The 16,276-nt window shown below is 40.3% G+C and overlaps 1 protein-coding gene across 35 annotated transcripts in view; it reads left to right on the forward strand.

The window, feature by feature from the left end:
- EPB41L3 (erythrocyte membrane protein band 4.1 like 3) overlaps window positions 1-16,276 on the forward strand; it is a 94,513-nt gene that overhangs the window by 28,773 nt on the left and 49,464 nt on the right. For all 35 annotated transcript variants that reach the window (XM_038174215.2, XM_072034735.1, XM_038174212.2 and 32 more), the window contains exons 2-3: window positions 714-922; window positions 5,563-5,760. In XM_038174215.2, coding sequence (XP_038030143.1) covers window positions 725-922; window positions 5,563-5,760 — 396 coding nt within the window. In that variant the 5' untranslated portion in view covers window positions 714-724. The remainder of the gene's footprint in view (window positions 1-713; window positions 923-5,562; window positions 5,761-16,276) is intronic.

Consider the following 16,276-nt stretch of genomic DNA (forward strand, 5'->3'; position numbering starts at 1 on the left):
ATCTAACTCTTAGAATGACTTAATGGAAGTATTTATCTTTTCTTTTGCATACTCCAACACTTAGAAAGAAATGACAGAAGTGTGGGTGAATGCAAGTGGGAATGGCAGAAATGAACACAAGGACATTATTACACTGATCTCGGTGGGCCCACTTCAAATGCTTCCATCATATATATTGCCTAGAAACATCAAAAGTACTTGAGTCTGTTTCCAAAAGCAGTGCAGTTGTTGAGGAGTTCAAGCCCTGTTGACTTAAATGTTAAGAACAAAAGATTGAACATTTTTAAGTTTCCGCATGCTCATGGTTTGGAAACCCAGGCTACGGTGAATTGTGTTGGATTTAGGACACTTAAAGTCGCACAAGCTTTTCTAAGTATGCTACTCTGTTTTTATGAATTACAAACTATGAAGAACTACATTTCTACATTTAACTTCACCTTAATTCCTGCAATGTTGTCTGTATGTGATAGTGTAGAATAAGGTTTTATGGCATTGTGTTCTTCTTTATAGTACAGATTTAGACTTACTCCTTTGCACAAGGAAAGCTTTCCTGGTGATTCTCCTTGGGCCAGTGTAATAGTCACTTTAGGTTTACAGGCTGGACGTACTAAGGCTAAGACTTTGTGACTAATGATTCTTTATTCTGTAAGTGTAACTTACCAGTGAATGGCTACGTGATCATACTCAGTAAATCTGCTCTCCTTGTTTTACAGAATAACCAACCATGACTACAGAGTCGGGATCAGATTCTGAGTCCAAGGATAAAGAGCAGGACCAGCAAGAAACCCCTGCACAGCCAGGGGCGGCGGAGGTCCAGCCGCAGGACCAACAGCAGCAGCAGCAGTTGAGCGAAGAGCAGCAAAACGCACTAGAGCAGTTTTCAGCTGTGGCAGCACACAGCACGCCAGTGAAAAAGGAACAGGTAAGGGAGTCGTGCATTATTCCTCCTGGGAAATAATGAGCCTATTTCATTAGGATTGGAAATATATACTCAGATTTGTGTGGAAGCTGTTTTGATGGTTGTAGGTTTTAATTGGTTGGTCTTTTGCATTTAAACATAATAGCCTTTGTAAAGAGTGTTTGGAGATTCATGTCAGGTCTTTCAGCCTCCAGTGCTTAACTGTAAGGCCAGTCTTATTAACTAAGTGGGAAACATTTTCCATCTTGTGTTTGCATCAGGTAGCAAACAGTGCCAATTTTTAAGAAGCTGAAAATGTTTTTAGAGTTCATTTCATCTTTGACACCTGCTGAAAACTGATTTCATGCTTGCTTGTCTGATGTGTGAGCCATAAAGAATCTGTGGTCTCTTAAGCTTCTTGTAGTTCTGAAATAACTGCATTATAATTACTTTAAATTATCATGTAATAGGTTTTAGAAGGGTTGTCACACGATTTTTCCATTTGGTTCATTGTTGCACTTATTAAATTTGTGGCAGCAGTTTTCTTTTTCCCATTAACAATTTCCAGTCAATAGGATTAACAGGCATTGTTCTTCATGGGTAAGTGAAACAAAATTAATGAGGTACCTGCAAATCACATCCCTTTAGATCCGTAAGGTTATGACTCCCTTCTGATGGCATTTACTTTTGTAGAGTGGAATAAGTCAGTCTTGCTCCTCGTCTACCCTTAAAAATAAATAATAAATAATAAATAAATAAATAAATTGGTACTTTGAAGTGAGGTCCTGTTGTTTAACCTAGCTGGGACGCAGTGCTGGTGAAGGAAGCAGAGGTAAGGCATTACTTAATATCGTTGTGTTTCCCTGGGAACTGCTTGGGACTGCCTGTGCTTTTGGGTTTTAAGCTTTTTTCCTCAGAAATACAGCCCAAATTTGCTGTTGCTGAGGAAAAAATGAAGCATAAGCAATTTCAAATACAAGCAAAGCCTTCTGTTGTATCCCTTATTTAGGGATGTATTACCTCAAAGTTTAGAACGACAAATATTTCAGGGACCAAATTGAAAGAGGTGTCTGATTTCTTATACCCCAAGAAGCAGACATGGCAAAGCAGGGTTTCTGGTGTTTATAGCTACTGAAGATCAACCATTGGAAGAACTGCCTTTTTTTTTTTTTTTTTTCCTTTTTGATTGCTGACTATTTCTACCACTGACAAACTCTGATCAGCTCTCTATCCCCACCAAAGACCTTTCTGCTCTTGTTCCCATGCCTACAAATTATGTATTGGGAGAATTTCAGTCTCTGAAGTACATCAAAAATTGTGTTTAGTTAGTCTGGGGAAAAGAGGAAGGGCTGCTTGTCAAGGAGAAAAGACCACTACACAAACAGTTCATTAACGTAAAATTCAATTATGCCAGGTCTAGGCATAAGTATTATCAATTTTGTTCTTCCAGACATCTTCACTAATCTTTGCTCTTGAAGTTTCTTCTGATTTTCTTTTTTAAAACAAAACAAAGCAACAACAACAACAAACTACAATAACAAAAGAAGCCCTTAGGCACCAAACTGTCCATCTGCATTTATGGAGGTGTGAGCATAGAGTCCTGAGATGCACTTGTGCGCTGTGTGATCCTCTTTCTTTCCTACTTGTGCTCAGACATCTGTACAGCCTTGATAGATCTGAGTTAGTGAAGAAATACATGAGATTTCCCATGTTGAGATTACCAGTGTGAATCTGAAATTCTCTTGTCAGATAATTGCCAGGTCTAGCAGCGATGATCTGCCCAGTATATTTTGTAGTAGCTTAAGTGTCTGCATCACAGGAAAGAACTTCTTAAAAGCAATACTAACCAACAGAACTATTGGCAGTGACGTCATTAAAAAGGCCAAAAATTGTAGGATCAATGGATATAATTTTCTCTCTTGCTGTCATTGAGCATACTGTGTATGATATATGAATATAGATAAAAATGAGAAAGCTTACACTCAAAAAGCAAACCCTGAGACAGCTTGCGATGCACTAGAATTTAGTCCGTAGCATTGAAAATACTGCAAAAATGTGGTCTGAGGGAGGGAAACAGGATGGGGGGAAGAATGCAACAATGTTTACAGAGTTCAGAATAATCCACTGGGTATGTGGAATTTTCACTGGCCTTTTTTTTTTTTTTTTTTTTTTCCTAGATACCATAATGTCAGGTTTCTTTAGGAAGAAGAAGCTTAATTCGTTCTGAAAGTACCTCAGTGCCTAAACATGTCAGCATAGTTCAGGAGATCTTCTCTAATAGTTCTCGGCATGTTTTGTTCTTCAGACAAATGGGAGTAAATCCATTCTATGATTTTAACCTAGACAGATTCCTCTGATCTTAATGTAGACAGGAACCTAATAAACAAAATAATGTCAATACTGTGTTGTTTTTTTTTTTTAAATATATGTATTTATAAACAAATTAATATCTGTTGAAGTCTTGAGTTAAAAGTGTCTTCATGAAGGAAAACAATCACCAATCTAAGGATTCAAAAAATTTGTTTTCAGGCTGAAGACATTTCTAAAATTTAAATGTCTGAAGGGTACCCTTGCTATCACGGGCTTTTCTCTCAAGAAGCTTTCCTATTTTATTTAAAAAGATTAATTCCATGCATCTGTTTTTTGGTTTGGTTGGTTGGGTTTTTTGGGTCATGGGAAGGGTTTAACTCTTACATGAACCACCTGCAGTGATGGTATAATGCCTCCAGCCCCAAAATGACTTTTGTACATGCAGATGTGCATGTGTACTTTCCATTGTAGATTTCCTTAAGAAAACATGTAGAAATCATGAGAGTCCCTCTGCCCATCAGTGGCAGGGGTCCAAGGAGAAGATATCTCGAGTCTTGTTTTCCTTTCAGAGCAGTAGGTTGAACTGCTTGCCAGCTGCTCCTTGTGGTTGTAGGGGGGTAACGGGCCTTGCACTGAGCCTGGAGGTACTCTCCCCCTTTGTCATAGCCACTGTGAGCATTAAATCCTCAGCAAACAGCTATTCTTGTGACATATGCTATGCCTTCATCTCCCGCCAGCCTTCAAAGTGTACAAGGACCTTGACGTCCGGATGCAGAGCTAGCGTCCAACTGCTGGGAGGAGGAAATCCTCCAGGTCTGGAAATAGATGGGGGAAGAGCCGGTTGGTGGGTTATGAAAGCAGCTTCTTTGTCCCTCTTTGTATCTTCGTAGTCACACTTTCTTCTTATCTCCCCACCCAGGAAATCCCAGGAGACCTTCTTGGCTGTGCCCTCACCTGTAGGGAAAGGAGGAATGTGGGGTCTTGCCTTTCCTCTTCACAGCTGGGGCTTTGGTGGGAGATGGTGCTGTGGATGACTCCAAATGTCCCCTTTCACATAAATGAAAAAGGAGAGCTTATGGCTTACTTGTATTAAATCTCTTGAGGAAACTTCCCTGTGATTTAGTGCCATGCTGTTGTTGCTAGTTACATGATGCAAGGTTGTTTTGGTCTCAAAGCAGATTAAAGCCTTTGGACGGATTTGCTCCATTCTCATGAAGGCTTATTACATACAATGAATGGAAACAGACTTGGAGGATTAATTTACGATATTACTTCCAGTGATGCTTGTTGCTTCTTACATGAAAACTGTTTGGAGCCCAAATGTTTGTTTATTTTTTCCTTGTAGCAATATATATATGTATGTGTGTGTGTGTGTGTGCGTATGTATATATATATATATATATATATATATATATATATATGTATAAACTCTAGCTTAGATATTACTGCACTCCTGATGAGGTTTTGTTTGGATACTACCAGGGGCATAACTGATTTGAAAGATAATGTCTGCAGCATAGTACTGTTGCTAGGAAGGGCAAAATGCTGTAGAGCTGTTCTGGCTTTCATCTATTGCAGTGAAAAGGACCACGAGCTGTGCTGCATCATGGTAACTCTTCAAATGGGCTGACCCTCAGATAAACCCAAGGAAAAGTAACCATGATTGTTTCTTCTCTCCCCTTCCCCCTGCAGTATATTTGTCTTTCAAATAGAACCTACTTCTTGCCAGCTTAAAGGACTTATCGAGCATCTGCAGAGAGCAAAATCCAGCCTCTTGTCTTGTAGTTATCATCCATTAGCCAGCCAGCTGCACATAAAAGATGTTTGGCCTCTTATTTCCATCCTGTTTGTTTAACCCTTTGCTCAGGCATTTGGGGAGCCTTTCGCTCTCAAAGGCACATCTCACTGATATCAAAATTAGTGCAAACCTAATGGTCTTTTCCTGTTCCACATGGAAACATGAAATGATTTAATAGATACAGGACTTTAAGGTAATATCAACAATCTTTAGGAATGTCTCTTCATTGCAACATTTACTTATTGTTCAGCATTTCCAATAGATGAAAAAAGGGTCTGAGAGTGATTTTGTAACTATGGAAAAAGAAGAAACCTAAAGTATTTTCCTGCATGTCCTCCCTCTCTGGGTGTTCTGTATCTTTGGAGTGAGGTGAGAGTGTTTGGGGGAACACAGGGAGTCTTTTCAATAGGTAAAGAAGAGTCTGCACTGCATCATGGGCCCTCTCATCCAAAACCCACGCTTGACCCACCTTAAATTTTGGTGTACAGAAAGCCGGGTGCATAATGCACTGTGTTGCATGATCAGTTTGTCTAACTTAATTTTTTTCTCTTTCCAGGCCACAGACAAGGAACAAGAATTTGCAGCTGCAAGTGCAAAACAGCTGGAATACCAGCAGTTAGAGGACGACAAGCTCTCTCAAAAGTCATCCTCTAGCAAACTTTCCAAGTCTCCTCTAAAGATTGTCAAGAAACCTAAAAATATGCAGTGCAAAGTGACACTCCTGGATGGATCTGAATATGCATGTGAAGTAGAGGTACGTTGCTTCTTCCTGTTTAGTTTTGTTTGTTTTCTGTCTGGAGGAAAATATTTAGGATAAGATTTGTAGATTAAGGCAAAAAAACAAACAAACAAAAAGTTTTTTTGTTTTTTTTTTTTTAAAGACAAACTATATTCCTAATTTAAGCAAAAGTATAAATGGCCAGATATTTCACCAATGCCATGCACAAAGCTGCTTCCATTGTTTTCTCTGGAGATGGAAGAAGTTGCACAGATTTGAGCTCCAGTGAGGAATAGTGAGCAGTCCCTGGAACAGCCAGAGACTGGGGATTAATGTTATGTCAGCACATGCCACAACAGAATGCAGAAAATAAATTACGGGCAGTAAAGCCCATAAACAATGAAGGATTTTGATCTCATAGGACTTCTCTTTTCCCTGGTATTCTGTTGAATAGGGACTCACATGGAGTCACTATTTAAGCAGTAGTTTTGACCATCATGAGAAGAGTGGGGACACAAGAGATGCCCAGAGGAAACATCAGAAGCAAATAGAAATTAGAGTGGGGAATTTTATGTGCTTCTCCACTGTGACTGGAAATCATAATTGCATGTAATCATCACTGATGTAAAGTTGCTGGTGGTTTTCTGTAAGGAAACTCACCTTCTGGGTCCCTGCCAGGAGCCTCCTTTGGGGAGGGACAGTCTTCGCTGCATTGTCACTTATGGTCTGTGATTGCTGGCAGAGCCATGCTGAGAGGGTGTCTTGCCTTGAACTCCAGAAGGCCATAGAGAAGTAGAGGCATGAGCAAATTTAGCATCTTAGGGTGGACCTTTTTCTCCATTCAGCCACTCCAGCCATGTCACTAAGGCGGTCCTTGGGCAGTGAACCTGTCTGTCCTGAGCCTGCTTTAGGTTAGGAGGCTACTCATAGAAGGCAAGCCTGAGCCCCAGCCAGAGCAACATCCTCCTGGAAGGGGAAGGATGTGTGTTAGAGGGATCAGCATCGCCAGCCTTCCTTTGAGTAACTGCAGTGTGTGGTGGAAAAGTCACCCAGGGAGGACAGAAGATTTAAAAGGGAGGGATGGGATAGTCTGTACACTTGAAAGGGGAATCCACAGGAATACAAAGGAGGAGAGCTCATGTTGGGGACAGAGTGGGGAGGACAAGAGTAACTGGTTGAGAGCTAGTTTCTGACATCCTTGCTCAGATTTCACTCAGCTGCTCTCGTTTTAAGTGCTCTGGAAAGTGGTACTTGAAAAAGAAGGTTTTACAGTTTGGGCCAAGTATTGCTATGTTAGAAGTTAGCTCCAAAGAGCAGTTGTGATTAAGTTGCTTGTATAGCAGTTTAGCAGTCATGCTTTTGACTATCTTTTAGTTTAGATGGCCAAATCCTATATTGTTTCCATCAGACTAGCAATAGCTTTCTGGTTGTGTACTTTGTGACTATTAAATTGTCATTTCTTGACCTGTATTCCCACTTTTATCTGTTAAAGATAGTGTGCAAACCATTAACCTGGAAGAATGATTCTGCTAGCTTTGATGGAAAGAGCGATACTTGTTTCAGCTTTTGCCACTCGAGTGGAAAATCTGAGTCATTTTTTGGAATACAGTCAAGCAAATTTTACAAAATAGTAGTTCTGTGGAAATCTTGTCTACAAGGCTGAGTTTTATGAGGGTATAAGATGGAGCGGAAGGGGAGATTTATTATGTTAGACTAACTTATGCAAAAAAATGCTATGAATAATACTTTATTTTAGGAAGTTTCACTTTTCCTCTGAACTTAGACTCTGTTGGAGTTGAAATTTCAAAATGCTAGCATATACAAACCATCATGTTTTACTGCTTGTCACATTTGTCTGCTTTGTAAGTTCTGAGTAACTCTTGAAAAATATGTCCAATATAGATTTTGTATACATTTTCTCTAGACTGCTGAAATATCTTGCAGTTTTATTGAGTGTCATCTGTAACCACTGCACCTGCCTCTAAGATGGTTAGAATTCCTCAGGAGAGTGTAATATTGTTGAGAATAGGGTTCCCAAAAGGATGAATCCTCAGATGACAAAGCTGTAATACTATGATGATGAGCAGGCCATTAAGTGCATTAAAACAGAATTTAGTAGTGAAAAGTCAAAAATATTTCAAGTCACAAGTGCAGCTGAAATGACGTGTATTTACACGCCTTAAATGAATGACCCAGACCTTGAGTCCTTCATAGGTGGTATTGTTAGCATATGGTACGATTGAGGATGCAACTGCAGGTACCTCTCCAGGACACCCTACTCTTTGACCCACAGGAAGATCCCTGGGCCAGTCTGCTTTATATGTGCACAAAGTTCAAAAAGAGTGAAAGGAGTCCATGTCCAGCCAAGACGAACGAAGTAATGTTTGCTGTGCTTTTTATCCAGGGGAGAAAAAGTGTATACAAAGAGATTTAGTAGGCTGGGGAGACTGAGGATCTGTCACAGGAGACATTTCAAAAAATCATGTAGGATTTGAAGATGAAGTTTTGTAACAGGAATTCTGCATAGGGAGGTTCAGGTTGGAAATGAGGAGACATTTCTTCTCAGAAAGAGCAGTCAGGCACTGGGATGGGTTGCCCAGGGAGATGGTGGAGTTGCCATCCCTGGGGATGTTCAAGGAAAGGTTGGATGTGGTGCTTAGGGACTTGATTTAGTGGATGACATTGGTGGTAGGGGGATGGTTTGACCAGATGATCTTGGAGGTCTTTTCCAACCTTTATGATTCCTTGAAATAATGTCACATTTAAAAGAAGAAAAAAAAAAAGAACAACAACAACAACAAAATATTATTTTAAAGATGGCCCACAAGTAAGCTTAATATATACTTTTAAACTGAAAAAAATACATAAGCATGTTCAAAGATCTAAGAAATTATGGAGGTCAGTAAATTCCCCAAGGTGGATTCCTTAAAAAGAAAGGTGGGCGTGGACATGCCAATCAAATATCTAGTGTTCCCATTAATTGAGTTTTATCCACGTAACTATAACTCTCAGTGTGGACAGCAGCCCAGGGTAGGGATGTGACAATCAGTGGATATGAGTCAGAAATGCCATCCTGTGTTGCCAGCTCTTGTCTTCCATCTCTGTCTGTATGCCATACTTCTGCCTACTGAAGGCTAAAAAGCAGTGTAATCTAGAAGGACAGGAAATTTAGAAACCTTCTTTTGGGCTAGAATACCAGCTCTGTCAGTGAATCTTAATTTGGATGTATGCCAGTTATTTATCCCTCTGGAAGTGCATTCGCTAGTCAGGGGGATCATTATAGAATCCATCAGTTGCTCTATAGAGTGCTCTGCAAAAGACAAATGCTTTTATATACATTAAATATTCATATCATTTAAAGAAGCTTATTGCTCTCAAGTAGAGCACAACCTACAGCTTATCAATTATGTGTTCATCCAGTTAAAGACCTGACAGCCAAAATTACACTTGTTCACAGATTCAGATGCTTCTGAGACAGGTTTGGTTAATCCATTATCCCCTTGCTGTTCTTTGTTTCACGAACCCCTCTTTCCTATTCCCTATCCAATACTGAGAATCTTTACCGCCTTCCACTGTTCCTTTCTGTCTCTCTCATGCCCAGTACATCGCATACGTGGCACCAGGGGCTTTTCATATTGTATGAGATGTATCTGTAGAGGAAAATGTAGTGGAGGTAATTTCAAAGAGGAGGTTTACTGCAATTTATCTAATGTGGTACCCTTTCATTGAAAAGATCTTAAGCAAATGCCAGATAAAAGATACCTTCTGTGGCCCTGCACTGTTACTGCCAGTGTGTTGTATCTATCCTGACCCAGAAAGTCTTTCATGCAGTAAGACATTACGAGCCAAAACCAGGTTAAATAGCTAATGCAACCTGTTAATTCATCCTCCTCCAAAAGCCAAAACCAGAAGTGTTACCATCTGCACTGCTACTGCAGTTCTCGGCTGGGAGCCTGTGGATGGTAGCAGCAGGCTTATTTAAGAGGATTGTTTCCTTTCCGAGGTGGGATGGCTACCTAATGGGACTTCACCTGTCCAGGAACAGCTGTTGGCTTTTGGAGTGGAGTTGTTTATTGTATGCTGATGTTGTCACCAACAGAGCAGCCTTGGGTTCAGTCCATGCTTCCCTCGTGTCCTAAAGCAACTGGAGGTTTCTCAGGGATGCTCAGACACAGCAGTTGTCACAGCCTGCTCAGATGGATGCTGGCCTGTGATTTCAAATGAGGTGCCCACCCCTCCTGGAAGCAGTTCTCCTTGTGCTGCTCATCGCGCTCCGCAGCTGGCACCAGGATCAGAAATGCTTTTGCTCAAAAGCGGCCAAGTCCATAGCTGGGGCCAAAGCTGCTCTGGCAAAGAGGATGCTGAAGGCTTCTCTGTAAAGCAAGGTAGTCCAATATATTGCATTTACTTGTTTAGTTCTTCAGATCAGCAAAGGAAGATCCAAGACTGTAAATTGATTTCAGATGACCTTAAAAAAGACAATGAATGCACTAGCTGAGGTTTTTCCTAAGGTGCAGGAAAACAAGCAGAAGTAACTTATTTCGAAATTCCTTCCGCTATAAGTAGGGATTTTCAAGTGCTCTAGTACAATTACACTATTCCTAGGATTTATCCCTCTCCATTTCCCTATCTGCCTCATTTTGTTTTTCTGCTATATAGACTGCTTCATTTTAATTAAAAGATTGAAGTGGAACCAGCTGTCATTCTCTTCCTTTTACGTTGCCTAATTTGGAGTGTCTTTCTAAAACAGGTTGGAATTTGTCTTCATTTCTGCTCTAAACATATACAAGTTATTAATCACAGAGTGAGATCAGAAAGCTATAACATAATCTGTCCAAATAAATGGCAAAATAATTAGATTTCATTTTCAAGGGCCCAACTATCTGAGCCCATTGGTAATTTATACTCCTTTTTCATTCTTCTACCACTTGGACTTTAAGATCATAGAGGAGAACAGTGGAAGAAAATAAATGTTTCCGTGGCAACCTTGCTGTGGCATCCCTGCAGCCCTATATCAGACAGGTTGAGTTGCCGTGTAATTCAGATACTGTGGAGTGTGGAAATTCAGCATCTCAGGAAGCATTACTAGTACCACCTCTTCTTTGTGGATGGCGCTCAGCTGAGGTAGGAGGGGATTGTTAAATACACTTTTTTTTTCACATCCAGTTTTCTGTCAAGCTTCTGCTTTCACCGAAGCATTAATCTGTTGCCCAGTTGCAATAGCCCCTTCTACAGTTCTGTGAGGGGCCTGCCTAATCAGGACCATATTTTCTTAGCAGTCAGTTTCCCCTCAACCTCAGAGGCCTTCAAAGCACCATACTTGAATGGAAAGGGTGAGGTGTATTGCCATATATTTGTAACCAGGATTTATAACCCAGACAGAGGCAGGCTGGAATGAACAGGTTGCTGTCTGCCCTGCACAAATATGTCCCGAAACTCCTCCTTGCAAAATGAGCATGAAGTGAATGGCTTCTCATATAGCACGAAGCACTGTGTTTAACAGGAATTTTTCTTTTCTTGAGAAAGTGAGGGGGTATGGATGCTTCCTGTAATAAATTTGAGAGTATGGATGGTCATAGGACAGACTTGAAGAGTAAAGAATGAGCACACTGATTTTTGCCCTGCCACTGTTGCCAGAAGAAAGAAAAAAAAAAAAAAAAAGTGGTGACTTGTGTTTCTTCTCCTGGTTTTCCACATCTGGCTTGTAATACTAACTCTGGAGGAAAAATCCTCCCATCTCTCGGTATACCACTGTACCCCTGCCCGGTGCAGCACTGGAGCCAGCCCTCCCTTCCCCAGGAGCTGTCTCAGGGTAGACGTGTGCTCTGCTTTGCCACAGACAGTTCAATAAGGCCTTTCTTACCCATTTTGAGGTAGAAGTTAAGGTCAGGAAGGAAACTGCTGTAATAAGATGCGCTCTGCTTTCTGAAGGATACAGTTTCGGTTACCCCCTGCACGTTTTAATTGTTTAATGAATTCCACACAGTCTCGTGCAAATGGCCTTACATGTGAAACTTATTACTGAGTGCAAGAGGGATTTTTTTAATAAGTCTTTTCCTTTTGACCTACTCTCTGCTTACATTTCAGTTAATTTAATATGAACAGCTTTGCGTTGGGTTTTTGTTCCTTACCTAGGACGTGTTTCGGTAAATGTGACTGGCCTGAGATGCATTGTTGGCATTATACAGAATGTTTTCTGTCCCCAGACCCACTAATTAGGGCTGACTTAGATTAGCCAGGGGATTCAGTTAAGATCTATGTTACCTGACACACGTCAGTAGGAGTCTGACTATTGCCTGAGTATGTTCCAGCTGAATAGATTTAATATACAACTCTTCTGGTTTACTTTTTAAAAATACAATGTATGGCTTTTTATGAGTTAAAATACTTGTCAATTCAGGAAGCATAATGTTCTGGAAATCAATATCCATGTTCTCCAGCTTATAATAATGAACCACGAGGCTAGGCAGAAAAGAGTTATTTGCTTAGGTTTGGTAATTGAAACAAAAATAAAAATATTTGGGCTTCCTTTTACATCTTTTCAATTAAAAAAAAAAAATTTCACTGAAGATAAAGAAATCAAAATTAAAAAAAAAAAAAAAGTCCAAGGATGTTGGTGTGGCACCTCTGAGCTCCTCGCAGCTGGGAACATCTGGGCTGTGTGGTATTCATGGGCAAAATCTGTTAAAAGATGGTGGGGAAACACACCTAAATGGTTAGACAGCTGGGTCTCTTGTGTTTCCTCCAGTTAATATACAAGTATTTTATAGACTGAAAGAGAACCAAGAATTAAAGCCAAGTCACAGTTTCAGATGTTGTACTAAGTAAGCAACAGGTTGGGCTTTAAATTCTGCCTTTCAGCACAGCAGAGGACATCATTACAGTGAGAATAAATACCAGAACTTTAAAATTAAAAATAAATAAATAAGGTATTGTACATGTGCTCTTGACCTTTTTTTTTTTTTCATCTAATCCTCTTGTCTATTGTCTTTCATTAATGGCTTCTGAAAATGATTTGAGCAGTAAAATGATGGGTTTAGGAGACAAACATCTTCATTTTGATATTTTGAGGCACTAGCCATTTTTCATAATGGTGTAAACTATCAAGAGGGCTAGACCTACATTGACAAATAATTTCAACTGCCCTGAAATTGCACTTTGTAGAGAATAAATCATTAACTGAAAACTTCCAAGTGAAATGTTGCCTCTGGTTCTCTCCCCTTGGTGAACCAGTTGGAAATGAGCCAGGCAACAGGAGCTTGTTTTCCATCTGGCAGACTTGTATTTATGTAGTTAGTTGTTTTTGGTCACGCACACTCAAACCCAGCTACTGCAGGCCGGTTGCTGGTTAACCTGGGATGATCTTTTACCCCGGACAGGTAGAGGTCTGTCTGCTCCAGTGCCTGTCCAACCTCATTATTGTGTTGCTTCTTTGTTTTTCTCAGTGGGCAGCAAGCGGGGCTCTTGTCCTTGTCACCGCCATTGCAGATGGTGAGGCTGCATCAATGCGTCCACATTTGTCTTCTCCTGATGTGCTGCCTGGCTCACACTGGCCAGCCTGCAGTTTTTTTCACAGAGGTGCAGCCAGCACCCAGTCTCTGCAAGTGTTTTTTAATCACTACTGGAAAATGAATCACACATGTCACAAAAGAAAGGCTTTGCTTACTCCTTTCCCCTTCCCTGAACTGATGCTCAGATTTTAATGCCTCCTGCTGTTTCTGGACGCTGTGTCTGTTCCCCATTTACCCCACATTCCCATTCTACCAGTGACACTGGTGATTTTCTTGTCCCTGCTCCACTCACGCTTTTGCCAAGCTACCCTGCCTTTTGTGGCATAAACATACTGACCCTAAACACACTGGCCTTTTTCTGAGTTACGCAGGTGCCTGTTACTTGTTACAGCTCCCAGCCATCCAGTCTAACCTAACCTCTGACTCTGTTGCTATTTGTTCCTATATTATAGGTGCTGTCCCCATGTTAACACTTAGAGTTACTGTTTTCAGAGCAAAATGAAGCCAATGCTGATTTTGTCATCCCCTAAAAATATTAACTGTCTCATAAAATCCTGACACCTCATATGGGTGACTTTTCCAGGTGAGCCCCATGCAGTGTTTGCTGAGCTGCCTTTATGGTTTGTTACCCCTGCCTGTTGACAGGGAGAACAAAATTATCAGAGATAGGACTGGACAGTGAGGAAACACCTTCATATGCTGGAAAGCAGTGGTGGGTGGAGAGATTTGTCTTTCATGGCTGATCTTGCTCAGGCAGAAATGGGTTTGGTCTGAAGGGGAAAAAGCTTTGGTGAAGTTTACAACCACAGGGAACAGAATAAGTTATTTTTATTGACAACCCCAGCACTGATGACGTGATGCTCTCTAAGGTACCCCAGATCTAAAAGCCTGATCCTCATGGTGCCTCTCCTGTCTCAGGAGTGTCTTTCTGTGCTGTGGTTTCTGTGTGATTTATTTATTTATTGCCCTCTAGCCTGGCAATGTAGGTCAGGGAGAGCTCTGTGGCTTTAAAATTCATATGGCAAGATTACACTTTAAATCTGACTATGTTTACAGTGGGGCTTTTTTCAGTTGAAAATAAACCCAATGTTTACGGTTGATTTTTGCTGATAGATGCCAGTAACCATGTATGGTGCAGGTAGTGGCGTGTTCCCCGTGATGATAAATACACCTGTGCACAGTTACACAGTGGTTACACAGGAGAGATGCACATTCGCTGAGCTCATCCAAGACCTGGGAGAATAAGGAAAATATTTATTTTTACACCCCCCAGTGGAAAGCCTCAGCTGTTGTATTGGATCCCAACAGACCTTCTTGAGTTACTGCAGACCTTCTTGCAGGAGGGAGTGCAGTCGGAAGGCAAATGGATCGGCTGTCTGTCTGGTTAAACACCAGACCCAAACAATCTGTGTGCTCCAGCATACTGAGCAAGGGTAGTACTTTCTCTCTTGAAAAGCCTCCAAAATCATGGAATATGGTTTATTATTGTATGACAGGATTTAGCAAATGTGTTAGACTAATGAATGTGCTGAGAATTGAACTGCTGTTTGAGAAATAGTGTCCATTATGTGCTATTTTTTTTTCCAAGTATTGGAGAGGAATGCCTGTAAGCTGTTACTAGATCTCAGTTCTTGCAATATGAATTATGCTGATGCATTTGGGGTGCCTAAGCGTTTGGTAGTCATCACGTTTAACATGCATTTCTTCAGTTGTGCACATGCAACTGTTGCTGTTACCCTTCAATATATAAAGAAATGCTCCAGAGTATTTATTATTCCTCAGGTGCCACCTCCTGCAGCTTAGCATTGCCACGTACAAAGTGTAGGCTTTATTCGTAAACATGCACACTGTGTAGCACACCCACGAGTACACTTAGAGCTCATGTGATACTGGTGTTAGAGTGATCTCTGCTGCTGATGTAGAAGGCAAAGACCCTAATTTGGTTTGATTCCAGCATCAGGACTAGGTCACCAATCTTCTTACGGGGATTTAGCAGTCCCCTGGGTTTTTTTAGATTAGTGCTGGCTCTGTAGGATTGCAAGCTCAAACAGTATTAAAGAAGGTTGCCCTGATAAAAACTATGTCATGTTATACAATGTCACTGACACTAGGTGCAGGTATGTAACTTTACCACAGACAGTGTTACCTATTTATCTAAATACTTGAATTAAATATTTAAGAGGTAGGTGTCAAAAATGTCTCTTTTTAGGAACAGTAATATATTTCAGTGTTCTATACACAATAAATATCAAAAAGCTGATAAATTATAGAACCACTGTGATGAGGGGGTAAAAGATCAGTCCTCCCTGTGTGTCAAAATACCTTCTAGTTTATTGTATGTTTCTTTATGTGGCATTCATTTGTATGTGCACAGCAGTATGGGATAGAGTTCTAAATTAAGAAGCAAAGGTATACAGAATAATATTTCATGTTTTATTTCAAACTTTTACATATATTAGTCAGCTACACTGATGTACATGTGGGTTCTTGCATAGAAATCTTCATAAAGAGAATAACTGGAGAGCTCGTATTGGCATACAGCTTTCAGGCAAAGCACTTCTTTGGATGAAATACATTCACAGTTAAAAAAAAAAAAAAAAAAGCATTTTCATCATAGCTTTTATTAAACGAAAGGTTTCTGACATGTCTAATTCTTAGTTCTCCACACATTTGGCTAAATTGTTTATGCAATACATTGTATTTGGAATTGTGACCTAGAACATTTCCATATGCAGGTTACCAATGAATTTTAGTTTGTAGTTAGAGAGTAGATGAAAGATTAAACAGTATATCATCTTGAGAACCAAAAAATGAATGTGTTTCATGGAAAACTTATTATTTTCATTGCCTTTATTTTCTTTGCCTCCCAAAAAGCTATCAGAAAGTTCCTGCTCAGTATCTCTTACCTGTGATGCATAAACTTCTTACAAACTGAATGGAGATTATTATGTTGTTATGTACATCAAGGAGATATGTGTCCTCCTACATGTTCATTTATAATAGTCTCTGTATGCCAAAGTTAAGATTTTTCTTTAAGAAAC

This window comes from Anas platyrhynchos, chromosome 2 (assembly GCF_047663525.1).
Source record: "Anas platyrhynchos isolate ZD024472 breed Pekin duck chromosome 2, IASCAAS_PekinDuck_T2T, whole genome shotgun sequence".
NCBI classification, from domain to species: Eukaryota; Metazoa; Chordata; class Aves; order Anseriformes; family Anatidae; genus Anas; species Anas platyrhynchos.